Source organism: Lissotriton vulgaris, chromosome 2_1 (genome assembly GCF_964263255.1).
Source record: "Lissotriton vulgaris chromosome 2_1, aLisVul1.2, whole genome shotgun sequence".
Lineage (NCBI taxonomy): Eukaryota > Metazoa > Chordata > Amphibia > Caudata > Salamandridae > Lissotriton > Lissotriton vulgaris.
The window spans coordinates 522,765,685-522,793,024 of record NC_141687.1 but is presented as its reverse complement, the minus strand read 5'-3'; the positions used below and the strand labels follow the sequence as shown (position 1 = coordinate 522,793,024).

Sequence of the window (27,340 nt, the reverse complement as noted above, 5' to 3'; positions counted from 1 at the left end):
AACATGTTGGGCTAGGAGAAAAATGTTCTGGGGAATAGCCAATCTCCATATGTTTTGTGCTAGTTGGGAGAGTTGTAGGGAGTGTGTCCCGCCTTGTTTCTGTATGTAGTACATTTCTGTCATGTTGTCGGTGCGGACTAGGACAGCCTTTGCCTGATATTTGTTTCTGGAATGCTTTTAGGGCCAAGAATATGGCTAGTAACTCCAAATGGTTGATGTGGAGTAACTTTTGTTGAGGAGTTCACCTGTCCTGCATGGTATGATGCAAAAGATGAGCTCCCCAGCCAGAGAGCGATGCATTCATTGTCATGACCATCTGTGGAACTGGCTCTCCGTCGGTGCCTCGGCCTTTATCACTGTGTGTGGGAGGTCAACACACAGTGGTGAAGTCCAAGGCACCGACGGAGATGGCCGGGTTTCATACACCTGTGTGTGTACCGGGTGAGGTGAGGCCAATACCACATATAGGACAGGTGTGCCAAATTCACCATGGCTACATGGAGGTAATATGAGAATTATATACTAACAATTGTATTCACATATGCAGTAGCTGAACAAGGTCCTGAAGAAAGCCGGGGTCAGTGACCCATGAGGCTGAAACTAGTCGACCGATTTTTTATTTAAGAGCTGCAGTTTATTTGTTTCTATGCTACCACTGCAACTATTTTATCAGGTTTGGGAGAGATACCTTAAAATAAAGAATGTTTTCTCCTCCATATCCTTTTTAAGTCACACTATCACATGCACTGCACTTTCTTCGTTCTCTTTCTCCATCACACAGTTAGTAGACTCGGTGTACAACAATTGGATGACAAAGGGTACTGACTTGAGTACCATTGATATTACGTACACCGGTTATAGAGATCCATACAGATTTTGTACCCTATCACTCCCTTTTGAATAAAGAGTGTTGAGTGTCAAGGGACAATGAGATATCCACATGATGACACTGGCCACAGGGGGCAGTTGATGGAGACCTGGTTAGTCCGTATTGGTCTCTATATTGGTCTGTATATAGATTTACCCTAACTAACATTATAAGGCACGCTTTACTTAGGCTCTCTTTCTTTTCTTTTGTATATTAGTATGGACCACCAGATTTTTTGTAGATTGACTAGTTGAGTTGGGGATTGAATCTGGTTTCTGTGGTCGGTAAACATTCCCTAAGATTCTTGTCCTTTGTGAATGTGTTGTTAATAAAATGTGAGTGTGATGTACACACTGACTGTATGAGCTGGCTTTTATTAGCCAGCCGTCCATATATGGGAAGACGTGAATGTGTTGTCTTCTGAGATGAGCTGCAACTACTGCCAGGCACTTGGTGAATACTCGGGGTGCTGTGGTGACTCCGAATGAGAGTACTTTGAATTGGTACTGTTGACCGTCCACTACAAACCTGAGGTATTTCCTGTGAGATGTGTGAATGGGAATATGAAAGTAGGCATCCTTGAGATCTAGAGTGGCAAGGAAGATGCCTTGTGAAAGAAGAGGAAGAACCTGCTGAAGTATGACCATGTGGAAATGATCTGATTGTATGTACAGGTTTAGGGATCGGAGGTCTAGACAAGGTCTCAGAGAGCCATCCTTTTTTGGTATAAGAAAGTACAGAGAGTAAACTCTGGTGTTTTGTTGGTGCAGGGGAACTGTTTCTATTGCACTCTTTTGTAGGAGGAAGATGACTTGCTGCTTGAGCAGCGATAAATGTTCTAACGGCATTGGGTGCTGTTTGAGTGGTATGTTGGGGTCGGGGGGGGTAGAGGTCAGTTTCAGTCAGTAACCTGATTGAACAATTTGTCTCACCCATCTGACTGTGGTAATGTTGTTACAGACAGGAAGGAACTGCTGTATTCTTTACCCGACCGGAGTGGAATGGTCCGGGGGGAGCGGAGGGAAGTCATTGGGAGGGGTGGAAGCAGATCGGGTATTGTTGGTCTTGCCTCTACCTTTGTTATTGTTGGCTCTGTAGCCAACTCTGTAGCCAATCTCTGGTGAATGTAGACTGGGTGGGAGCCTTGTAAGAGGTGGAGGGGTTGTCAGAGGAGTAACCTCTGGAGGTGCCCTTGTAGAAGGAGCGACGAAAAGAACGTCTGGGAGCTTGCGATTGAAATGCTACAATTGATTTAACTGTGTCTGTGTCTTTTTTCCTTTTCTCTAGTGATGAATCGACATTAGGCCCAAATAGGTGTTCCTGATCAAATGGTTGGTTTAATATAGAAATTGGTACTTCAGGTTTAAACCCAGAAATGCGTAGCCACGCATGTCTACTCAAAAGGACATTTGTGTTGACGGCTCTGGAGGCGTATCTGCTTCGTCCAGAGCACACCGAATCGAGGTGTTAGTGATGATTTTTCCCTCCTGTATGAGGTCATTGGCCCTGGTTTTATATTTGTCTGGGAGGTGCTGTAATAGGGTCTCTAGCTCATCGTAATGTGCCCTATCGTACCTGGCTAACAGAGCTTGAGTGTTGGCGATACGCCACATGTTAGATGCTTGGGATGCTGTTCTTTTTCCAGAGGCATCCAAGAGTTTGGACTCTTTATCAGGGGGTGGAGCATCCCCTGATGTCTGAGAATTGGCCCTTTTCCTAGCAGAAGAGACTACTAGAGAATCTAAAGGTACGGGCCCTTAATGTAGGCTGGGTCTGCAGGGGCAGCTTTGTATTTTTTCTCAATCCTGGAGTTAATAACTCTAGCCCGCACAGGATCTTTAAACACTTCAGGTGCATGTTTGTTGGCCCCTTTTAGCATAGGCAAGATAAAGGTGGTCCTTTGTGAGGTATCAAAAGTGTCCATTAGAAAATCCTCTTCCACAGGGTCTGTATGTAAGTTAACCCAATGGTATTGGGCAGCTCTATATAGTAGCTGATTAAAGCCTGTTGTGTTCTCTGGAGGGGAAGGGCTAGAGAGGTATACGTCCTCCTGTGGGACATCTGCTGTGTTGTAATTGTCCCAGGAATCAGGAGAAGAAGTTGGACTAAGGTCCCTTAGTGGCTCATCATCTGCATCCCCCCCCTGTGTCATTAGACCTATCATCATCATCCCTTGGTGGAGGGGATGGTGTAGGAGAATGTTGTGGTGGGGGAGGTGGAGCAGAAGGTGGTGGAGGAGGTGATGGAGAAGGGATCCTGAGGGGAGATGTGGCAATGTCCCGCTTTTTAGGTGGTGGAGCCGGGGCAGGCGTATCCAATGGTCTCTTCTTTGAACTTTGAGTGAGCTGAACAGTTTTAGGGTCTTTTAAAAGAATCTTTTGTTTAGGATCTGGTGTAAAAAGCTCATCTATAGGAGGATGGTCTTTTGGCGCCGACTTTTTTGGTTCTGCAGCCTTACGCGGCACCGGCTCTGGAACGTTTTTGTGGTCTTTTGGCTTGGAACCGTGATGTTTTACAGTCTCTGTGCTTGTCTCTGGAACCAGTTGTTTTTTCAGTTCCGAAGCTTTTTTTGGCTCCGAAGTGTGTGATTCCAAACTTTTAGGAAGCGGTCTTTTGCTTGGCTCTGTGTGTTTTTTCGGAGTCGAAGGGTCGGTGCTTGTTGTTTTCTGTGCCGAGTGCTTGGATGAGAGGCAGCAGTCGGCACGGAGGAGGAGGGTGGTTTCTTTTTCGGTGCCGGTGACCGTGTTTTGGTACCGATAGCAGACTGACTCGAGCCCGAGTCACCTGAAGGCTTCATAGGCTTCTTTGCCGAGCCCGAGGGCGGGGCATGGAAAGCAGTCTCTCGCTGTGCACCTGGGCTCGAAGGTGAAGATGTGACTGAAGCTTTTTTGGATGGTGTATGGAGGGGGTCAGGGTCGACGTCTTTACTTATGACCCACTGCACCAGAGTGAGGTCTTCGATGTCGGAGTCCTCGGCTTCAGAGGCGCTGATGAGGTGTTCTTTGACCCGCTCCTGTACATCGATGCCCTCTTTTAAGATGTCGTCGGGAATGGATGTCGACGAGCGAGCCATTGTTCTTCGAGCTCGACGATCCCGAATAGCTTCATTGAGTGGAAAGAGGCTCCGGTGAAAGGCAGAGGTTACACACCTCATCCAGATTGGTGTGGGGAAACTTCGACCCACATCGAGGACACTTCTTGAATAAAGTCCTTTCCAAGAACCAGATGCCAAGGCACAGGGAGGCCCGAAGGCCCTCGTCGACAATCGGAATCGAGGACTTCGAAGTTGAGGAGATGGGCGATGACTGGGGTTCACGATCAAAAACAATTCCGTAGAAATGGTGAAATGGTGAAGGATTGCGCGTCGAAAGTTGAATCGGTAACGGCACAGAACTGGAGCGCGATAAACACATCCGAGCCCGATGGCCGAAAAAAACAATCTGAAGATGGAGCCGATGCCTATGCGCACTATCATCCAAAGGAGGAGTCACCTATCTTGTGACTTCCAAAGACTTCTCCAAGACAAAAACAAGTGTAAACATCCGGGCCCAACACCAGATGACGATCTATGCATAGTGTGTGATCTGCAGCTCATATGCCTCAAACATATATTTCAAGGAGCAACCGTCTTTTTAATCACATTTGAAATAGAGACTCTATCTTAACCAGCACTGCCAATGGCAAGAGATCCGGCTTATAACTGAAAGTGCCTCTTCAGTCACTGATGCGTTTAGTAATCATACATGCACTCTGTCACTCATTCTGAAACACATCCACCCAGGGCTTACCTTAGGCCTGTGTTTGCCTGTGCTTAGCATGGGTACTTAACTCTTAACACTTGAACTCTTTAATAAATACTCCACAATACGGGGGTGCTACTATTTTCAGCAGAACACAGTAGTTTAGCAATTTAATATACACTAAATATTTTTTTATAGGAGCACGTCTAAACTATTGGCACTATCATTTGGCAGCACTGGTGGGCAGTGGGCGGTGCAAGCTGCAGTATCCCTCTAAAGCATGGGTACTCACAAGCAGCCCCCGGGCTGTACTTTGAGTATCACTGCTCTTAAGGATACCTTGGACTCTAGCACATATATGTTTACAAACTAAGCACTGCATCCACACGCTAACTCATTTCTGAATTCTCCTACTTACCCAGCCACAATAAAACAGACACACACACTCCCACAAGTGTATCGAAATAGCAAAAGGAAACCTACTGCCATCTACACTTGGCGGGAAACAAAAATAAAATTCGACATAGTAGCGGGCAGCCATCCTGCAACAGTACTGTCCATAGAGTATCACAATTTTCCAACTTTGTCAGCATGTTTAGAAGTAACAGGGACCTCGGACCTGGGGAACCAGGTTCCAGTCTCGGTAATGTTGCTAAACCTCCTGTGATTCTGGGCAAATCACTTTATCTCCCCGTGCCTAACAAAATGAATGTGTGTTCTCATGTAACGTAACTGGTGCTATGTAAAGCGCTCTGATACCCGGTTCAGGTCAAGTTCGCGCTATATAAAACTCTGCAAAAAAAAGAAATACTACACTATGTACAATGCCATTCCAAGATAGCAGTTCAGTAAACATTGCACAATACACAACCCTTCCTAAAATAAAATAGCAATGATTCTCAAAGTACAAATCTTCTACTCTGAGGGTTGTTACATGGAGTACTCAACACCAAAAGCCTTGCTTACTATGATAATGTGTGATACTTCCTATAGCAAAATATAGGTCTTCAAAATTTAACACAGTTCAATGACAATCTACATTTCTAGGCATATTGACTTTAACATGCCGGTTAGTTCCAGCAATGAGAACACTTCCAAGAGATGATTTGAAGTGTTTATTGTAGCTTACAGCATAAGTCCACCAACCCTTAGAGGCAGCAAACAATCTTCCAACTGACTGGTCCTTATTCAAACCTTGGAACCTTCAGGTGCATGGAATACCATGACATCACAAAGTGACATACATGACATTCCACACATAGCCTGATCCAAGCCTTAACACATGCGCTTACCAAAATGAATAAGTTAGACCTACTGCTGTTGTTGACCCTTTTCTTAATAAACAGAACAGTCCATAGCCTTGATCAAAAGTTTGTCATTATAACCAACTAAGCCTCTCTTAAAAGGCAAATCGTGCAGCGTTCAGTGGAAGCATACAACTTCTGCCCAATTAAAATCTGTACTCAAAGAAATTAATTTTTGGGTTGCCCCCAAAGCCCCTCTTTCAGGAGTCATAAAAATACCCACATGTACAAAGCAGGACGCACTTGTAATCTTTTATCTTCATGGAAGCGATCTCAGGTCTCCCTCCGGGTCCGGGTTCACCCAACAGTGTTTTGGTACAGCCTGGTATAAACTTAATAAACCAATACAAGGAAGGTGCTTTATCCTGCCCAATTTAGGTGATCTTGACAGCACAGTGGATGGAAACTATAATGCAATTAAGAACAGTATCATGGTAACCCTTGATGCAGTTATACCCTTAAAAAAATCCGAAAACTGCTGGTAGACCCTCTGCGCCCTCATGTAACAAACACCTCCTTAAAACGACTTACTAAACTTTTGGTTTTTGCCCTCATGTAACCTTCCTTCATTTGTATATAAAAGGGGGAGCACAACCCATGCTGACACCACTTTCAATACATATTACCGTGTCTAGTTAGAAATTATCAATTCCCTGGTTTAACACAGAGGCATCACTGCCTATGAACATCCATGCTGTTCTTTTCATCACCACAGGTTATCTCGGTTACCTATGAGTCACCTGCCTCATGTCTATTCAGACAGTGGTTAACTATATACAAACCATGTGAGTGTATATATGGGTCACAGATGCTGTAAAGAATTATGAAGTTCCATAAGTCTCTCTTCGCTTTTCTTTGGTTCTTGTGCCAATCTTTTTTGTTTGGTCTTTGTCCTCCTACCACTACTTAGGACAGATGATACCTTGAGCACCACGCCAGAGTAAAGTTGAGGTATGATGCTCGATGCTAGCTGGTAAGCCCAACTTTCTTTTCCAAGAACAATGTTATTTTTGGTGGCTATCCATATATCTTTGATGGCTATAAATATATTTAGGACGATTCCCGATTTGAAATTTAGTGGGCGAGTTATGTGTACAGAGGGGCAATCACATGTGAGGCCTTGTTGTATATCTAGTTCCTACAGTGTAATTTGCAATGGATGCACAAATGTTTGACCTAGTATTTATTGTCTAGTGCATAGAATTGGTGGATTAAATGAAGATGTTACACATACCGCCGCGGAGTGCCGGCAGGGAGCGCAGGAGAGGTCTCAGAGGGAGAGGCACTCCGACGTAGGAGGTATGAGACAAGAGGGCACCGGATATATCGTGGTCGACCAGTAGCCGGCGTTAGCTCCCAAAATTCTGACAGGAGCGTCTGGCAACGCACAGCATCTTCGAGCCAAGCACTAACCCTGGGTGAAGGCCTCCGACTACAGTGCATGGCAACTCTGCAACGCGCGAGAACGAGCAGCATAGCTGTGAGACGACGGGAGGTGTCAGGACAGTGCTTCACCAAGCCTAGAAGGCAAGTCAATGGATCTGGTGGGACAGAAAAGGAGGTAATCTCAGTGATGACGGTACACACGTCGCGCCAATATGCAGAAACCAAGGGGCACAGCCAGGCAAGGTGAGAAAAGTCCGCCGCGGGGGACGAGCACCAGAGACATCTATCACTGCTGTACAGCTGAGAGGGGGAGCGGTACAATCTGTGCAAATATTTAAAATGTATGAGGTGCAGGCGGTAATTGGGAGATACAAGTTTGGTCTGCTTACAACAGTAAAGCCAATCCTCCTGAGAAAGATCAATACCTAGATCTTCGCTCCAGGCAATGCGAGCACGATCAGCAGATATTGAGGATGCTGCTAACGTGGTGGCATAGAGCCTTGAGACCAGTTTGCGAGGGGATGACTGACACTCGCTTTGTACTACATGTTCCAATGTGCTTTTGCAAAAAAGTGCGTTAAAGAAATAAATAAATATTGTATGAGGCAAAGGTACAGTAATAACGATCTACTGCTGTCTCCTCAATACGTAAGATGAATATGGTGCAGAAACAGAAATGAAGAAATAAATAAAATACAAAAATAAATTAAATAAATTAATGAATTTAAAGTGCAAAACAATTTAAAAATGAGAAAAGGCCTTAAATACCTTAAATTCTGTTACAATTGTACGACACCATTCTTGCAGAATAAATGTACATGATTTCTCTTAGCGCCTCATGCGCTTTTCATACTGGTGCCATCACAAAAAAAAGCCTAAATCTACTTTATGTTTCGAAGGCATCTTCACACAAGGTTAGTTCTCGTTTCGGGTGTATTACTAGGATTACCTTTTCGTTTTCTATATTTAAACGGTACAATGATCTTGCAGATACGTACGTCCTCAGCAGGAGCAGAATTCAGAGGCTATCAACGAAGAACGCAATTTATGTGTGGAGTTATGGTATGAACTCTTCACTCGGGTCACTTAATGGTATTCTGAAGCAAGTCGTTCTTGTGGGCACTTTTTGTTTATGTTTGAGCACAGTTTATTTTCATAGTTTTTTTCAGTTCACAGGGAAACACAGAACGTGCTTGTGCAATCTTTGATATATATGTGCATTAAAAGATTTCTTCATGGGCCTCAACAAGAATGTTTTTTTTAATTTGAACAACAATGAAGTTTATGTGATTTACATTGAAATAAATGCTTGTTTTATTTGAATTCAAAAAGAGCTTGGTACAAAGCTGGATATATTTTGAGTTAATAATGTTGTAAAAGGGTTAATGTTGGTAGCAAATGCTTACTAGTCACAGTGCGTAGAGGTCAAGCACTCAGACTTGAATTAGGATGAATTCTAACTATCGCACCCAAATAATTCACCTTGGTGTCAGGCTTTGTAAGGTGATTTAATGTGCAGTAACTTGGTGATGATATTCAATGCTGTCCTGAGGGGTATGTAGGTCCCCGGTACTTAGCTGGGCACAGAGATTGTTCCCATATTTAAGAAGGGATCACCTCTGCTCCCAGCCAACAACAGGCCCATCAGCCTCATCGATGTACCCCAGAAAATATTTGATAGGCTGATACTCGATTGCCTCAAAAATTGGATAGAGAAATTTGCCATCTTGAGTCCCTACCAGGCAGGATTCAGAAGGGGGGTCTCAACTACGGACGAGATCTTCCGTCTGAATCTTCTGTTCTGGAAGACCGCGGTAATCGAGGGCGGCAGTTTGTACACGGTATTTGTGGACTTGCGAGCCGCCTTCGATTTAGTGCCAAGAGCCAGATTATGGACCGTGTTGGCGGAGCTGGGTATCCCGGCCGACATCTTGACCATTCTGATAGGATTACACCAAGGGAATTTTGCACGTGTCAGGTGCGGTAGAAATGGGGCACTTTCTGGAAGATTCCCCGTTGACAGGGGGGTGAGACAGGGTTGTGTGCTTGCACCGACCCTGTTCTGCCTCTTTGTCAACGGGGTAATCGCCCATTTGACTAGGATGGGCGACATTGATGCTCCCAAGCTCAATGGCAGCAGGGCAGCAGGGTGCCCGCTATTATGTTTGCGGACGACACCCTGTTGCTGTCCAAGTCCCCCATGGGTATACAACGGGTCTTGGACGAGTTTTCGACTTTTTGTGTGGAGCGGGGGCTTGAGATCAACGCCTTGAAAACTAAATATATGATTCTCAACCCCCCCTCCTCAACACGCCCCTACCCTACTATAGGCACACTGAGACTAGAGAGGGTTTTCACTTTCGAATACCTCGGGGTAACTATCAACCAAAATATGATCTGGGAAACGCATCGGACCAGGGCCAACATGAAATTGGTCCACCTAACGGGTGGCATTTGTAGGATGGCAAGTAGGTCGACCTACAAACCTTTTGGTCCTGTGCTCCAAATTTATAAAATGCAGGCAAGAGGGGCAGTTACATATGGAGGGGGAACTGTGGGGTCACACACTTGCTCAAAACCTGTTGACCACTGAAAACAAATTCATTAGGCAGCTGGCAGCCTTACCCCCAAGCACTCCGCATCTCCCGATGAGACTAGACCTGGGCCTCAGACCAATTACAGAAGAGCTGGGACTAAAACCAATAACCTTTTGGCGCCGAATCTGGAGTATGCCAGAACTTACGAATTACAGGACTGAGCTCCAAGAGATCCAACGCCTACCAAATGCAACACATATCCCATGGCTGAGATACATAAAACAAACATGTGAGAGCCTAGAAAGACCAGAATTATGGCTAGATCCGGGAAATGCATGTTGTAGGATCCCACGCAAACTCCTCTCGAGGGATTATTATGAGCTAAAGTTACTTGCCTCAATAGGGAGCACACGGGAGGGGTCTCTTACAAATCTGTTTATTAAATCTAAAGATTCATACTATCTAGAGCACGTCCTCGATGGCATTAGTCCCGTTCTGACTAGAAAATTATTTATGCAGTGGCGATACGGTACACTCCCTCTTAGGGCATTCACTAACCGTTGGGCCCAGCCTTCGCCTACAGAACAGTGCCCGGCATGCCCACACCACCAGGAAAATGATTTGCATATCATATTCTTCTGTAATGCTTATCAAAGATCTATGAAGTATTGGCTTGTTCCACTTCTTAAAAACCTAGGTGTCAGGCACTACCTCCCAGCTTACAGAATATTAAAGACGGAACTATCACCCCCGATTGTGTTTGCGGTGGCAACATTTTTAACAGCGATGTGGCACACCCGTACCCGCTACATAAAGTCAGATATAGACTTGCGATAAATGAAATGTACTGATGACTTTTAAATGTAATGTACTGATTTAAACAGGCTAATTGTAATGCTTCTTAATCCCTGTTTTACTTGGTATCATTCTAAGTTGATTTTAAATTGTCTGTATTTCTTTTATGATCTAAATAGATCGAAATAAAGATTGAAAATGAAATAATGTGCAGTAAAACACAAGCGAATTGGGTGTGGTTTCTCACCCAAGCTCGCCACACTTTTCTGAACCAGGGGAAGCTACGATGGATACTTCTTGCATTGATGGATTCAGAAACTGCTGATACTATTCACAAAGAATATATTAACCTGCTCCATTACCTGGCTCTTGTAGAATAAATGAATTCTTCACAACAGTAACACGAGTAGCTGTGCAAGAGGAGCAGGTGTGTTTTATTCTACAGAGAAACTGGTGCATATCTGTTGACATTCTGGACATTTCAGGAATGGTCATTTGTTAATCTCCATAATCACCGCTTAGCATACAGTCACTCAAACCTTAAAGAATCATATAGAATAAAATGTTGCCTTTTTAGACTACGTACAAAGATTTCCGAATTAATAAATCATGAGGGGAGGCAATCAAGTCGCTCCCACAGTGCCAGTGAAATCTATCAAATCATGTGCTTAGAGACAAAAGGCTCCCATATCAGAGGTCAGAATGCAAATGCTACTTACCAGTATGCATCTGTTCTTGGCATGTAGGGCTGCTGACATTCATATCTGTGCATAGATCGCCGCCTAGTGTTGGGTCCGGATGATTGCACATTGTTGTCCTGGAAGAGTCTTCGAAGTATCACGAGATAGGTGGCTCCTCCCCTGGACTACAGTGCGCATGGGCATCGCCTCCATCCCCAGATTGTTTTTAGCCATTGGCCGAGATGGAGTGAACTATGTGAGTGATGCCCATGCTATGAGCATATATAAATATGAATACTGCAGCTGCTACAGGCGCCGGGGAGGAGGGCGGGCGATATGAATGTCAGCAGCCCTACATGCCAAGAACAGATGCATACTGGTAAGTAGCATTTGCAGTTCGAGGCATGTGGGCTGCTGAATTCATATCTGTGCATTGAATGCATAGCAGTCCTCCTATCATTGGCGGCCGCCCGTGCCAGCTGCAGCAGTTTGAAAAAGTGTTTTGAGAACAGCCTGACCAACAGCTGCCTGCTGTTTAGAGTGCACGTCTACACAGTAATGTTTATGTATGTGTGGTAGACCATGTGGCTGCCCTACAAATATCCTCTAAGGGAATGCTCCCGAGGAAAGCCATAGAGGCCCCCAACTTTCTGGTGGTGTGAGCTCTTGGTGGAATTGTGAGAGTGCGTTTAGCCTTAGCGTAACAGATCTGAATGCATTTTACGATCCACCTAGCGATACCAGCTTTGGAAATAGCGTTACCCTTGTGGTGTGAGGCAAATGCAACGAAAAGTTGCTTGGTCTTTCGAAAATCCTTTGTCCTGTCAATGTAGTACATTAACGCTCTTTTAACGTCAAGGGTGTGGAGCATCCGTTCCGCCAGCGACTCAGGATTTTGAAAAAAACACTGGCAACTCAATTGTCTGGTTTATGTGGAATTGAGATACAACCTTGGGTAGAAATTTAGGGTTAGTGCGGAGCACCACCCTGTTGGCATGGACTTGGAAAAAAGGTTCTTGGATGGTGAGAGCCTGCAACTCACTAAACCTCCGTAGCGATGTAATTGCTACTAAGAAAGCCACCTTCCAAGTCAGAAACTGAAGCTCACAAGAGTGTAGTGGCTCGAAAGGAGGACCCATCAGCCTTGTAAGAATCACATTGAGGTTCCATTCTGGAGCTGGTGGTGTCCGTGGTGGAATGACCCTTTTGAGTCCTTCCAGAAATGCCTTGATAGCAGGAACCTTAAAAAGTGATAGGTGTTGCCTATTCTGGAGGTATGCGGCCATCGCAGACAGGTGAATGCGGATGGAAGAATACGCCAAATTGCATTGGTACAGATGGAACAGGTAACATATGATGTTCTGAATGGAAGCATCTAGCGGGTTAATGTCGTGGTTTGCACAATAAATGACAAACCGCTTCCATTTAGCCGCATAACATGCTCTAGTAGTGGGCTTTCTTGCCTCCCGAATGATGTCCATGCAATCGGGGGGAAGATTGAGGTAGCCAAACTCTAGGACTTCAGGAGCCAGATCGCCAGGTTGAGCTGTTGCGGATCTGGGTGCTGAATGTCGCCATGGCTCTGCGTCAGAAGGCTGGGTGTGAGATGAAGCCTTTGATGCGGTACCACGGAAAGTTCCAGAAACGTGGTGTACCATGGTTGGCGAGCCCACGTTGGAGCAACCAGGATGAGAGTCATCGAGTGCTGACTGAGCTTGCGTGCCACCAGCGGTATCAGAGGTGCTGGGGGAAAAGCGTACGCAAATCTGCCTGACCAGTTCATCCATATCGCATTGCCCTGCGATTGCGGGTGTGGGAACCTGGCGGCGAAGCTTTGGCATTTTGCGTTCTCCCTTGTGGCGAACAGGTCTATCTCTGGATGACCCCACCTTTGGAAGTACGGTTGGAGTACTGATGGATGTATCTCCCACTCGTGCATTTGGTGGCTGTGCCTGCTGAGCAGGTCCGCCATCTGATTGTCTTTGCCTGGGAGATGTTCTGCCATCAGGAAAATGTTCCTTTGAATGGCCCACTTCCACATGCTCTGAGCCAGATGAGACAGCTGCGGAGAGTGTGTGCCCCCCTGTTTCTGAATGTAGTACATGGCCGTCATGTTGTCCGTCCGGATCAACACGACCTTGTTGCACAGATGTACTTTGAATGCCTTTAAGGCCATGAAGATCGCCATCAGTTCCAATACGTTGATGTGCATCTTCCTTTGCTGTAGTGTCCATAGTCCCTGCACTGTGTAGTGGAGTACATGCGCTCCCCATCCCTGGAGAGAAGCGTCCGTCGTCAGGATAATCTGTGGCACAGGCTCTTGGAACGGTCGGCCCTTGCAAAGGTTTTGTGAATTCCACCAATGCAGAGAGTTGTACGCCCGACCGCTCACCAACACTAGGTCTGTTAGTTGCCCGTGAGCCTGAGTCCACTGACGTGCTAGGCACTCCTGAAGCGGACGCATATGTAACCTCGCGTGCGGGACAATGGAGATGCAGGAGGCCATCATGCCTATCAACTGCATGAACACCTTCGCTGGAAGCGAGTGCTGAGGTCTGAATCGTTGGATCAGCGTCTGAATACTGGCGACTCTCACTGAATTTGGCTGCGCAGTGGCTGCCAGAGTGTTTATTGTCGCGCCCAGATACTGCCGTATGTGGGCGGGCTGGAGATGGGATTTTGGGTAATTCAGTGAGAATCCCAGATCGTGCAGGAGAGGAATGGTGCGGGACATGTGGTCGGCGCACTGTTGATCCGACTGTGCTTGAATGAGCCAGTCGTCCAGATAGGGGTAGACGTGGATGTTTTGACGTCTTAGATGCGCCGCCACAGTCGCCAGGCACTTTGTAAAGACCCTGGGCGCTGTGGTGACCCCGAAAGGCAGAACCCTGAACTGGTAGTGCTGGTCTTGAATTGTGAACCTGAGGTACTTCCTGTGTGAAGGATGCAGGGGAATGTGAAAGTATGCATCCTTGAGATCCAGAGTAGCCAGGAAATCCCCCTGCCGAAGCAGAGGGAGAACCTGCTGCAACGTGAGCATATGGAAGTGTTCTGACAGAATGTACCAGTTAAGGGGCCTGAGGTCCGGGATGGGCCTGAGGGATCCGTCCTTTTTGGGGATTAGAAAGTACAGAGAGTAAACTCCTGTTCCCCTTTCTTGCAGTGGCACGAGCTCTATTGCCCCTTTTTGCAGCATGACTATGACCTCCTGCTGCAACAAGTGCAAGTGCTCGCCGGACATAGGACGGTTTTTTGGAGGTATGTTTGGTGGAGTGGAAGTAAGTTCCAGACAGTAACCGTACTGGATAAGAGATTTGACCCACCTGTCCGTGGTGATGGATTTCCACGCGGGCAGGAACTGCTGGAGTCTCCCCCCGATCGGTGTTGTGTGGTCGGGGGGCAGTGACAAGGCGTCACTGTTTGTTGGTGGTGGAGGACCTGGAGCTGTTGTTTCCACGTCCCCTGCCTTTGACGTTGTTGCCCCTGTAACCACCTCTACCCTTGTTGGTGTATGAGGTCTGGGTGTTGCTTTTATAGTACTGCGTGGATTGCGATGCCTGACCCCTTGAGGTGCCTCTGTTATTGGAGCGGCGAAAGGAACCACCCCGAAACTGCTGGGACTGGAGGGCCCCCATAGACTTAGCAGTGTCCGTGTCTTTTTTCATTTTTTCAAGGGTTGCATCCACTTCAGGGCCAAACAGGTGGTCTGGATTAACTGTTTGATTTAAGATGGTTGTCTGTATGTCTGGTTTGAAGCCTGATATCCTATGCCATGCATGCCTACGCAGTAACACGCTAGTGTTTACAGCCCTGGAGGCGGTATCGGCCACGTCCAGTGCACACTTAATGGAAGCGTTGGTGATTAGCTTCCCCTCCTGAATTAACATTTCAGCTCCCTCTTTGTACTGATCAGGTAAGTGCTGAAGAAGTGTTTCTAGGGTGTCGTAGTGCGCCCTATCGTAGCGTGCAAGTAGGGCCTGCGTGTTTGAAATGCGCCAAATATTAGCTGCCTGCGCAGCAATACGTTTTCCTGAGGCTTCAAAGATTTTCGATTCTTTGTCTGGGGGAGGAGCATCACCCGTGGTCTGCGAGTTTGCCCGCTTGCGTGCGTTGGATACAACCAAAGAATCCAGTGGCAAGTGTCCCTTGATGTACGTTGGATCAGTGGGCGCTGCCTTGTATTTCTTGTCAATACGAGGATTGATGACTCGCGCCCGAGTGGGCTCCCTGAAAACCTCTGGCGCGTGCTTCAGCACTCCCTTGAGCATAGGCAATGTCTTGATCGACTTTTCAGCCACTGAGAAAGTGTCAAACAGAAAATCGACATCCACTGGGTCCGCATGGAGGTCTACATCATGATTAGCTGCAGCTCTCTCAATTAGAGCGTTGAAGGCTGCAGAGTCCTCTGTTGGAGAAGTTTTCGCAGCAAAAAGCTGCGGTTCGTGACTCGACTGAGGGTCCTCAGTGTCGCCTCCAGCAGACCAAGGTTCATTGACCTCCTCTGGATCCGAGTACGCTGGATAATTGTACTCGTCCTCCTCATCTCTGTCACCTTCCCCAGCGTTAGAATGAGTTGGTGAGAGTTCTAGATTTTGTGGAGATGCAGGCCCTATAGGGGCAGAAGTACCCGCAGAGTCCAACTTCTTTTTGAGTGGGATACGAAAATGTTCTAACACTGGCTCTGAGGTGATCTTCCTTTTAAGGAGAGAGAGTTTGCCTGTGTTGGCGTCGATGACAACCTCTCGACGCTCCTCGTCCGCGAGTGGCTGGAGACGAGGCTTCGGTACCACCAATGACGCTTTAGGTGTCGACACCAGCTTCAAGGGCACCCCGGCCCCATGTCTTGGAGCGAAAGCCTTCGGCGTCGTCTTCGGCGGCAGCGTGAAGTGGATCGGCGCCTGCGCCTTTGCCGGTTTCTGTGAAGGCTTCAGCACCACATCCTTCGGTTCGGGAGCCGATGCGTCCTTCCGAATACATTGAAGGGATTCCGTGACCTTTTTGGTTAAGGACGGGGAGGGCTGGCCCGGCCCGAGCGATTCCCCCTGAGTCCGGAATAGGGTCGGCGATCAAAGGCACGGTCTTCGGAGCCGACACATCACCACCCTTGGCCTTGACGACCGGAATCGGCGCAGCCAGAGCTTTGGGGTCGTCTTGACGCTTCTTCGAGGCCTTTTTTGGGTCATCGACCTCGACCATCTTCGGCGCCGACGCAGCCGCGTCGGTCGTCTTCGCCTTCGGCTTCGACACCGGGGTCTTCGGGTCGGCCATCTTGGCGTGGCTCTTGATGACGGCGCCCATTTTGGACCTCTTAGGCGCTGAGGCCTCTGGAGCCCTCTGTCCCACCAGTGCGACTTTCACTTTCGGTTTCGATACCGTCGGTGTGGACCCTGATGGTTTCACTTTCGGTTTCTTTACCGGGAGTGGCGCATCACCAATGTCCGTGGCCTGGCCCGGAGGCGGGGTCGTGGGACGAGTATTGAGATCTTGGGTAAGGCCCGAAGGCGATCCCTCGACCTGGGCCGTATAATGGGGATTGACCCCTGAGTCAGTCTGAGGATGCTCCTCCTCCGAGCTATCCTCCACGGTGGCAATGGCCCCGTCGTCGTCCCCTACCTCTCCGACGACTTCCTCAAACTCCTCGTCCCCTGCGTCGTAGTTGTCATCTTCCGACGCTGGGCTGGAGTCCGAAACTTGTAAGACGGTGTCGTCCTCAATGTCTTCCTCGAAGATGTTGTCTGGCGGGGGCGCTGATAACTGGGCCTGGAGTCTAGCGGCCCGACGAAGCTTGAGAGTCTTCTTACACCGGAACTTGGAGCAGGCCATACACCTGGCCTCATCGTGGTCCGGCGACAAACACTTGTTGCACACTGGGTGCACGTCGAGGTGTGAATACTTTGAGGTGCACACCGGGCACCTCTTAAACGGAGTTCGTTCCATGTTAAGTAGTCTGGAGCGTCGTGTAGGCCCGTCCGCGCCGAGAGCACGCGGAAGGGCAGCAAGTGTTCGGAGCTGAGGAATAAACAGACCCGAACGATGAACAATACCGACGCCAAACCTAAAGGAAAGTTAAACAACTATCGATTCCGACAGAGGGAACCGAAACACATCCGAACCCAATGGCGGACAAAAACAATCTGGGGATGGAGGCGATGCCCATGCGCACTGTAGTCCAGGGGAGGAGCCACCTATCTCGTGATACTTCGAAGACTCTTCCAGGACAACAATGTGCAATCATCCGGACCCAACACTAGGCGGCGATCTATGCACAGATATGAATTCAGCAGCCCACATGCCTCGAACAGGACACGTTTTGATAAATCTAACATTGCTGTGCGTGTACATTGAACATTTTTTGGGGTAAATCTAAATATTTTTTAGTCTTGTCTGCTTTTTTATGTGGTCTATTAATATTTGCTAACTAACTTTTTGTTTTTTCTGGTGATTTGAGTTAGCACTGCAGTACTAAAGTGGGAATGCAAGTAGGCTACAAGAAGCAGGTTTGGAACATGGATATTTTTCTGTCTAACACAAAAAAGAAATCATGTGAAACATACCGTTTTTCCACCCTTCCCGATTACTCGGCCAGCAGCAGATGAAGGCACCTTGATGTGAGCTTCGAGTTTTACCTCTTCTTTTGGATTAAAGAAGTTTTCCTCTTTCAGCTTTCCAAATATTCGTCCCTGTGCCTGGAAGTACAAGAAACGCCGGTCAATGAACAATTTGATATAAATGTTCTATGACACAATCTGTCCAGACTGAGCTTTAGCACATTAAGTAATATCAATGCCTCATACTGCTCCTCAAGATGCACAGGTCTCTGGAACGCACCCGCAGTGGCATTGCTGACAACTAAATTAGTAATGGTACTTTTATTGATAAGCTTCTAATTGATATTGCTACGCAATATAGGCCCCGATGAAAATAGGACATGACTATTGACTAAGTAACCAACAAATTTAGAGCCTTGCTTGAAATTTAGTCCGAGACAAATATAGTTGTTCATTACCCTGACCTAAAATGTTTCTTTTCTGCTCGGGTAAATCCTTTGACCCTAAACCTAATAAAGGCCTTCTTCTATGAACATGTGAACCTTTAAAAGCTAAAAAAAAGTCTTGAATACCTGAATTAAGAAAACAAAAACATTAAAAATCCCTCGCTCCTTACATTCATCAGGTTACTTCAGACAACCTTAACACAGCAATTGATTTAACAACTTTAGCACTACATTTTTCAATTAAATTTGGCAATCAGCCTTTATTCATGCGGAGCATAAGAGACACACACCATTACATGATATTTTCAACATCACCAGTCCTTGTCATCCCCAGTCTCGAACACTCTAATGTCACACTGACTTTCAGCCAGTGCCAAAACTTCTCAACATACAATTATCTAGTTCACTCCTTACTTCACTATAACACATTCAGTCTTCGAAGGAAAGTTCTAAAACTCAAACCTTGGCCCAAGCACTCACTCTGTTCAACCTTAATGCCAAGCAACTTCAGGACTTTCTGGCAAACAAATGGCCTGAAAGCCCTTTACTAAAGCCTGAATTGCATAAATTGCCATTAGGTAGAATTAAATTGCCATTAGGTAGAATTAAATTGCCATTAGGTAGCTCCAGAACAGAATGTCCACTGTTCATCTCCACATATCACTGAAGATGCTCAGATATCATTAATAAAGTCCTCTTACACCAAACCATGTGTCATCATCCACTACACATACAGTAAAAACTCTAATAGCAAAAGCCAACAACTGATTTTCTATTAAAACTGAAATCACACTTAATCATCATAAAATCCAGCCACTTTTATATACATCACTAGCTTACTCAAGAGTTAGAGCCGAAATGTGTTGGGATTGCTGGTATTCCCATTCAAATGGAACATGGCTTAGCAGTTTGGGGTGGACTGTTCCTTTTGTAGCAGAACCAAGGCACATGGGCTGGTGGTGCCTTTATGTGTTGCGGCACAGACAGAAAAATGAATTACTGACTGGAATATGGTCCAGTGTAATAATCTGCAGTTTAAAATAATGTAAGCATTCATCCACTCATGCCTCCACTGTTTTTATTAGTAGTTTCAATTTTGGTCACTACAGTTGTCCCTGTCTTGCTATTAGCTGCAGTTGTTGTCCCTACCGTGCTGACGGCTGATATCACTTTTGTGGTTGCTCCTGTTGTGGCAACTGTTTTTGCTGTTGTCCCTGCTATGGTTACAATTGTTGTCAATGTTGTTGCTGTTAGCTGTTTTTGACTGTCATGGTGACAGCAGTGGCTCTGGTGCAGTGGAAGCTGTGATTACTACTACTGTGAAAGCTTTTGTTTCCCTGGTGATGGCAGATGTGGCTGCTGCTGTGGTAAGATCTGTGGTTGCTGCTGTGGATGATGTCGCAGCTGTTGTTGCTGCAGTAGTCCTTACAGTGCTGGCAGTAGTTTTACTACCTTGACCGTGCTGTGCTGAAAGTTACTGTAGTCCATGCCATCGTGGCAGCTGCTGTCATTGCAGAAGTTACAGCTCAGGTTGCTATTGCGGTCTCTGCTGTTGTTGCAGCTATGATAGACGCTGTTGTCACTGTAGCGAACTTGTTGTGCTTGCAACTATTGTTGCAGCTGCTGATACCATCGTGGAAGCTGTGGCCCAAACTGTGGTAGGAGTAACTGTTGCTGCTGTTGTCATGGTTAGAGTTCTGGCTGATACTGTGGTTCCTGCTGTATCTGCTCTGGTTCTGGTTGTAGCAGCTGTAATCACTGCTATAAATCAAACTATGGCGACTGATGTAATCTATACTTTTGCTGCTGCCCTGGAACCTACAATTGAGGCTGTTGTGGGTATGACTAATCAATGTGGTGGCAGCTATTTCTGAAGCGGTTGTTCCTGCTGTTACAATTCACTGCTGATGTCCCTGCCTTGCTGGTGGCTCTTGTTGCTGATTTTGAGTCTGCCATATTGGCAGTTATATTCCCTGATGTTGTATGCAGGACAAGTAGCTAGTTTGGTCCCTACTGTTCTGCAGATGGCTGTAATTGCTCTGGTTTTCTTTGCCATAGTGATGAGGTGCCCCCTGGTGCGGCATCAGCTTTTAGTCGCTCCTCCTATTGTGGCAGCCGTCATCTGTTGTTGCCCTGTTCCCTGTTGTGGTGGTAGGTTTGTTTGCTACTGTAGTCCCTGATGTGATTACAGCTTATACTGGAGAAGTGGCAGCTGTTGCTTGTCTTTAATGGCTGCTGCGGGCTGCCGTCGGCCTGGCAGTGGAGGCAGCTACCCACTGCAGTTACAACTGTAGTTATTGCTTTTATCCCTACTTTGATGGCTCCTGGTCTGCCTGATGATTGCGGCTTCAGACCCTGAAATTGTTACATCTGTAGTTGCTGCTGTGGCCACTGTTACGGTGGCAGATGGGTTACAGCAGCTGCTCCTATCCTTGTGGTGGACGCTTTTGTCACTGGTATGGTCCCTGCAATGCTTGATACCGTAGTGGTGGCTTTGAGCACAGCTCTTCTTACTAATGCTGTGTTCCCTGCTCTTGCAGAAGCTACTGTCACTGCTATTGTTGCTGCAATGGTGGCAGCTCTGGTCTCTACTGAGGCATCAATGCTTGGCCTATGTCATGGTGTCAACTGGTGTCTATGCTTTGGTCCTTGCCTTGCTTGCAGCTACTGCAGTGGCAGCTGTTGTTGCTGCTATTGTTCCTGCTTTTGTGACTGGTGCGTCAGCACCTGTGATCACTTCTGTTTACCCTGTGTTACTTGCAGCTGTTGTTGCTGCTGCTTTTGTTGTTCATGTCATGGTAGCTGTAGTGTTTTGCTTTTGCGATCCCTGCTGTGTTCAAAGTAGTATTCATTACAGCTGTTGTCGTGGTCCCTTCTATGCTAGCAGCTGTTGTGGCTCCTGCTACAGTGGCAGCTGTGATTGTTGCTGTTGTCAGTGCAAATGATGCAGCTATGGTCGCTACCGTTGTGGTAGGTGGAGAAGTGTGGCTCAATGGTTAGAGTGGCAGACTCTGATGCAGAGGTCTAGCCCGGGACCAGGGTTCAATTCCCTGCCTCGGCAGGTCTTGGGCTCAAAAATTCCACAGACCTGATAATTCTCGCCTCGGTGCCTATTCCAATCATGGAGTCCCACTCTGCAACCCTGGGCAATAGCTTGCTTAATCTCCACAACGGCCCCAATAACGCTAAGGATGCCTGGCCTCCACCTTGGGGGTGCCCAGGAGTGGATGCCTCACAGGGAAAGCCAGGACGGGTTCCACAGCAGTATTCGTACAAGCGCCTTGAGACCCTTGCGGGTGAGTAGTGCGCTATACAAGTATCAATTTACATTTACATTGGATTGTTGCTGACTGTAGCTCCTGCTGTGATTGCTGCTGCGGTTCAAGATGTTCTGGCAGCATTAGTAGGTTCTGTTGGTACAGTTGAGGATGTTTCTGTTGGCCCTACAATTGTGACAGCAGTGGCCATTGATGTGGTAGAAGTGGTCATCACTGTTGTAGTCATTTAGTGCCCTTGTATCCTTTACTATCCTCCTGTGGTGCTGTAGTGCCTAGTGTTGGGGCTCTTATTGTTACTGCTGTGGCAGAAGCTTTTTCACTAATGTTGATGTGCTGTGTTGGCATTTGCGTTTGATCCCATTGTTTCTGTTGAGGCTGAAACTGTAGTCACCGATGTAATGGTGACAGTGCTCACTGCGGTGGTTGCTGCTGTTATGTCTGCTAATGCACCCGCTCTCATCAATTCGTTTTCTGTGTTGTGATTACAACTGTGGTCACTGATTTTGCTACTGCAGCTGTTGTTGCTGTCCCTGCCATGGCGGGGCGCTCTGAAAACTACTGTTGCTGCTAATGCCCATGGCTTGGTAGTAGCTACGATCTTTTCTATGGTATCAGCTCAGGTCAGTGTGGCTGCTGTCCATGTCATGCTGCTATCTGTGATCCTTACAGGGGTCACAGGTGTGATGGGAGTTGCTATCACTGCCAAGATCCCAGCTTCTCTTGCAAGTCCTGTTGTGGTTACTTTGGTCAGATCGTGTGGCTCTTGGTAGGCTCCTGTTAGTATTGCTATGGTAGGAGTCACAATCAATGCTATTGTTCCTTCTGCGGCACAACAAGCTAATTTCATACAACATAAACAGTTCTAACGTTACTTGGCATATAGTAAGAGAATCAGATTGTCTACAAGATACTTGCCTGTTAGGATAAAAAAAAAGGTGGTGTTGGTAGAGGGATCCTGGAATGTTTCAAATGTACCCGTAGAGTTTATGGACTTTAAGGGGAACCATGGAAGCCTAAACTGGCGCTATCTTGTGAGTTTATTTTCTAAGTTTTCTTTACTTTCACCATCAAAGGCGTATCTGTGGACACCAGACTTTTCTTTTTTAAAGAATGTATGAGGCTTATAAGCTCACAATTTTGAAACTGTTTTGACCTATTTTTTACCTGGTTGGTTTGATATTTTATGGAACCAAAAATATGTTTGTGGTTAAACGTACTATTTGTGAAAACATTGCACTTTTCATAAGTGTGTTCTCTTTTTCTGGTTGCTAGTTTATTCTTTGGATGTGTGTCTTATTCAGAGTTTTAAACTGAAATTAAGGACTAGACAACTGAAAAAGTGCTAATGGGGTGATCCTTATAATCACACGGCGCTCATCCTCAACAGTTACCAACCAAAATAAAGAGACCCTACCCCAACGATAATGGTTATTTTGAAAACTCTCTCTTTCAAAGGAGACCCATGATTGCTAATAGGAATTAGGAGCAGGCAACAGTTTCTTATCTTGAAAAGAGTCTTCTGGCAAGGAAGTTGCCCATTACCGACCAGCAGAGTAATCAGCTTATTTTTTTATTTAAAAATCTTTCCATTGAACAGCAGGAGGAACATGGTACGAGAGTAGCGGCCATGATTAAAAAATATATATATAGTGGTTATTAGCGTCTAGTAGTAAAATTCAGGCCTGTCCTGCTACAATCTAACAACTAAACTGAAGCTAACACAAACAAAAATACAATGCCACTGGAAAAATTCAGACAGTGTCATGCAACGTCTGGCGGGAATGCGGCAGCTACCCATGTCACTTTACCAATTTAGCACTGAAAATCGAACTTTTATGGCCAACGATTGTAAAATTTAGAATAAGGTCCAACAATTAAACTCTCGTCACAGTGCCAACTCACTCATGTGTGCCCAGGCAACTACCAGCAAGATACATCTGGAGCCATGTCCCAGATAGATCACTTTTTGCTTCCGGGAATCCTAGTATTCTAGAATGGGTCCTAGATCCTTGTACACCCACTTCTGTAATATGAATCATGGTGACACAACATGTGCGCTAGCACGATGCCAAGGGGTCATTCTCTCTTTTGCATGGAAGGGTGGCCCACTCCAAATTAGGGCAAGCCTTTACCCCAGTTCGTGACCTGTATTACAGAGTGTCTGCAAGGACAAAGAATCTGTTGGGAGATGCCCCGATTGTAATGCCGCTTGTAAGCAGAGGTCATAATGGGTAGGATTGGAGGGGTAAGAGGTGCTCATACTTTTTTTATTCATGAAAAACCATTCCCCTATTTTTTCAGAAAAGACAACTGCCCCACGACGGTCAAATCAGATAGTTTAAACATTTCAGCTGAAGCGTCATTCTGGGAGTCTCATGTGAAGTGAAATCGAAAGTTGGGCAGAGAGCTAAACAATAAATGAGCCATCTTGCCATGGTGCCTGCTTGCCTGAAAGAAATGCAAATGCGCTCAAATGGTTAATCGGCAAATGTATATGGTGCTTGGGAGACAGTATTCGCTTTAATTGATGGAATCACTTGAAGCTTTGTGTTGACAAAGATTTATGAGTTGTAGTGCAAAGGAGTTACCAGCTGAGCTGCGAAATGCTTTTTTTCAAGGGGCAATTTATAAAAATAAAAAAAAATCGCATTACGTACTGTCTTGAAAGCACCATTTTATCTTAAAGCTTTTTGCGGATTTTATAGCAGTCTACCTTATACTGTCTATAATGCAAGTTTAAAATAATGAATGACTTAAACATTCACAGTGCTTTCTGTCACAGGCTGAGACTTTGTAGCACTAAGACTACACAAGTCACTATTCTCCACTGCACAAATCAAGATTTAATTCTGTGGCTCTCTGGTACACCCAGACCTCTGCAGTGCATTAACTAACAGAGGTTTCATAATGTACTACAGAGCATTTCCCACTGATAACTCAACATTGTTTTATGTATTTCCCAATTGAGCTATGTGTTATTTTATATGTAGCAGCCTTAAGGTGAAAGACCAATAAAACGTATAGAATATTTTGGTTTTTAAGCCACACCTTTGACTTCACTCCCACATTCACTGACTCCACCCCACTGCATGCAGCATCACAATTCCCATAATTTTTAGGTCGGGCCCGGGCAGCTCATACGCTGCTCTTTGGAATGCTGTATTGATTTATGGAATAGAAGCCCTGCCCACTCTACGCCCATATTTGTAATTCGCTTGTGTCGTCCTTCGGAAATGCTGGCTTCTGATTCGGTAATAGGCTTGTTAGTCTCTCCTTAGTACCGCCTTGTCTTAATTTGTAACCTCCCATGAGGACTGGCCTTTTTACTTCGGTTGTTACACAGTATGTCTTTTTTAGTCTGTAAGAACTAGTTTCATTAATGGGTTTCTCCTATTGCATGCACAACATGCTTTCCTGCAGCGAGCTTTCAGTTTCCGGGACAATGGTGGCCGCTTCTTTGAATATGTCTTGCATTTACACGAGTTTCAGCTATCCGCATTGTAAATGACAATGCCTTTTATTTATGTGTTAATTAGCAAAACAGATAAATGATAAAGGCATTGTCATTTACAATGCCAATAGTCTAAACTCTTGCAAATGCTTGTTTTTAATGCTCTACGGCCGCTGCTCACACATTATTTTTCTATGTGTGCTCCAAACACTCCTACAATGACTCAGTGTGTCATTTAGCGTTTGTAGTAGTCGGAGCGCAACCATAAATAGGCATGGCTGCGGCTCTACCGAACCCCTGGATCCCCACCTCATTTAGAGGTGGGGGAATGTCTGAGTTTACAACAGGGAAGCCTGAAGTTGGTTTGACGGTCAGAAAACAGGTCACCAAGGCAGGTACCCTGTCCTATTTCCGACATTGCACCGGACACCGATTGTTCTCGACATGGGCAGGAAAAGAGAAAAATGTCCCAAAGAACAATCCCTGCATGTTGGGGACATTTTTTTTTTTTTTTTAAGAAAAGAACTGTCAGTTTGGGGGTCTGTTTTTGAAAAGCAGAATAAAATTCCACGCAAGCTGCATTATAATGGTGGCTGGCTCGGCATTCAGCTTCACAGAGAGTGTCTGTTGTACTGGCAGATGCACTTTCACCAAATTGTATTGTTAAAGTTAGTACTCAGCAAGAAGGAGGGCCTCCTGTACCCAGATGAGTCCCATGACAGCCTCTAAAAGAGACCTCAGTTTTTTAATTTCAGTCAATTAGGTCGAATAATGTTCTATCTTGGTGGTTCTTTCTCCAATTCCCTCTATTTTTATTTCTCTCCAGTAGCTTCGAAAGCAATCTTCAATTTTCATTGCCAGTTGTACCTTAGTATAGAAGAATGCTATATGGTTCTACTGGGATACCCCTTTGGCTCTCTTCTGTATGCATCAAAGAAACAAGCACAATACTTTGCATCATTGTCATTCCCTCTTTAGGGCTCTTGGGGCTGATGACAGAGTCAGAAGAAAAGGACATTAAGGGATTCATGAAAAACATTTTTAAACAAAGAAGAAACCTGGACAACCAAGGTTAACTAGTGTCAGTTGTTCCGAGGAGTCCCTTTGCCAACACTCTGATCGTGCTACAGGAGTAGCTATCAACTGTTCCAGCTCTATTTCTTGCCGGCGTGAGGAGGTGTCAGCTGCGAGGCCGCAGGAGGAGGCGAGAGGTGCGGCCCCGGGACTGCGAGGACCAGCATACAACATCCACAGCTGTGTCCTCTTCCCGGGTGAGCCGCGCCCCCTCCCAGTGCCCGCCCCCACCAAAGCGCTCTTCACTCCTCGCGGCCCCCGCTTCGCGGGTGCAGCTCGTTCCGAGGAGTCCCTTTGCCAACACTCTGATCGTGCTACAGGAGTAGCTATCAACTATTCCAGCTCTATTTCTTGCCGGCGTGAGGAGGTGTCAGCTGCGAGGCCGCAGAGGAGGTGAGAGGTGCGGCCCCGGGACTGCGAGGACCAGCATACAACATCCACAGCTGTGTCCTCTTCCCGGGTGAGCCGCGCCCCCTCCCGGTGCCCGCCCCCACCAAAGCGCTCTTCACTCCTCGCGGCCCCCGCTTCGCGGGTGCCGCTCGTTCCGAGGAGTCCCTTTGGCAACACTCTGATCGTGCTACAGGAGTAGCTATCAACTGTTCCAGCTCTATTTCTTGCCGGCGTGAGGAGGTGTCAGCTGCGAGGCCGCAGAGGAGGCGAGAGGTGCGGCCCCGGGACTGCGAGGACCAGCATACAACATCCACAGCTGTGTCCTCTTCCCGGGTGAGCCGCGCCCCCTCCCAGTGCCCGCCCCCACCAAAGCGCTCTACACTCCTCGTGGCCCCCGCTTCGCGGGTGCCGCTCGTTCCGAGGAGTCCCTTTGCCAACACTCTGATCGTGCTACAGGAGTAGCTATCAACTGTTCCAGCTCTATTTCTTGCCGGCGTGAGGAGGTGTCAGCTGCGAGGCCGCAGAGGAGGCGAGAAGTGCGGCCCCGGGACTGCGAGGACCAGCATACAACATCCACAGCTGTGTCCTCTTCCCGGGTGAGCCGCGCCCCCTCCCAGTGCCCGCCCCCACCAAAGCGCTCTTCACTCCTCGCGGCCCCCGCTTCGCGGGAGCCGCTCGTTCCGAGGAGTTCCTTTGCCAACACTCTGATCGTGCTACAGGAGTAGCTATCAACTGTTCCAGCTCTATTTCTTGCCGGCGTGAGGAGGTGTCAGCTGCGAGGCCGCAGAGGAGGCGAGAGGTGCGGCCCCGGGACTGCGAGGACCAGCATACAACATCCACAGC

General features: G+C 46.8%; 1 protein-coding gene across 1 annotated transcript in view; it reads right to left on the bottom strand.

Annotated features, from left to right (window-relative positions):
- IGF2BP2 (insulin like growth factor 2 mRNA binding protein 2) overlaps positions 1 to 27,340 on the bottom strand; it is a 390,975-nt gene that overhangs the window by 21,703 nt on the left and 341,932 nt on the right. The window contains exon 14 of the mRNA XM_086955447.1: positions 17,865 to 17,996. Within this exon, the coding sequence (XP_086811573.1) occupies positions 17,865 to 17,996 (132 nt within the window). The remainder of the gene's footprint in view (positions 1 to 17,864; positions 17,997 to 27,340) is intronic.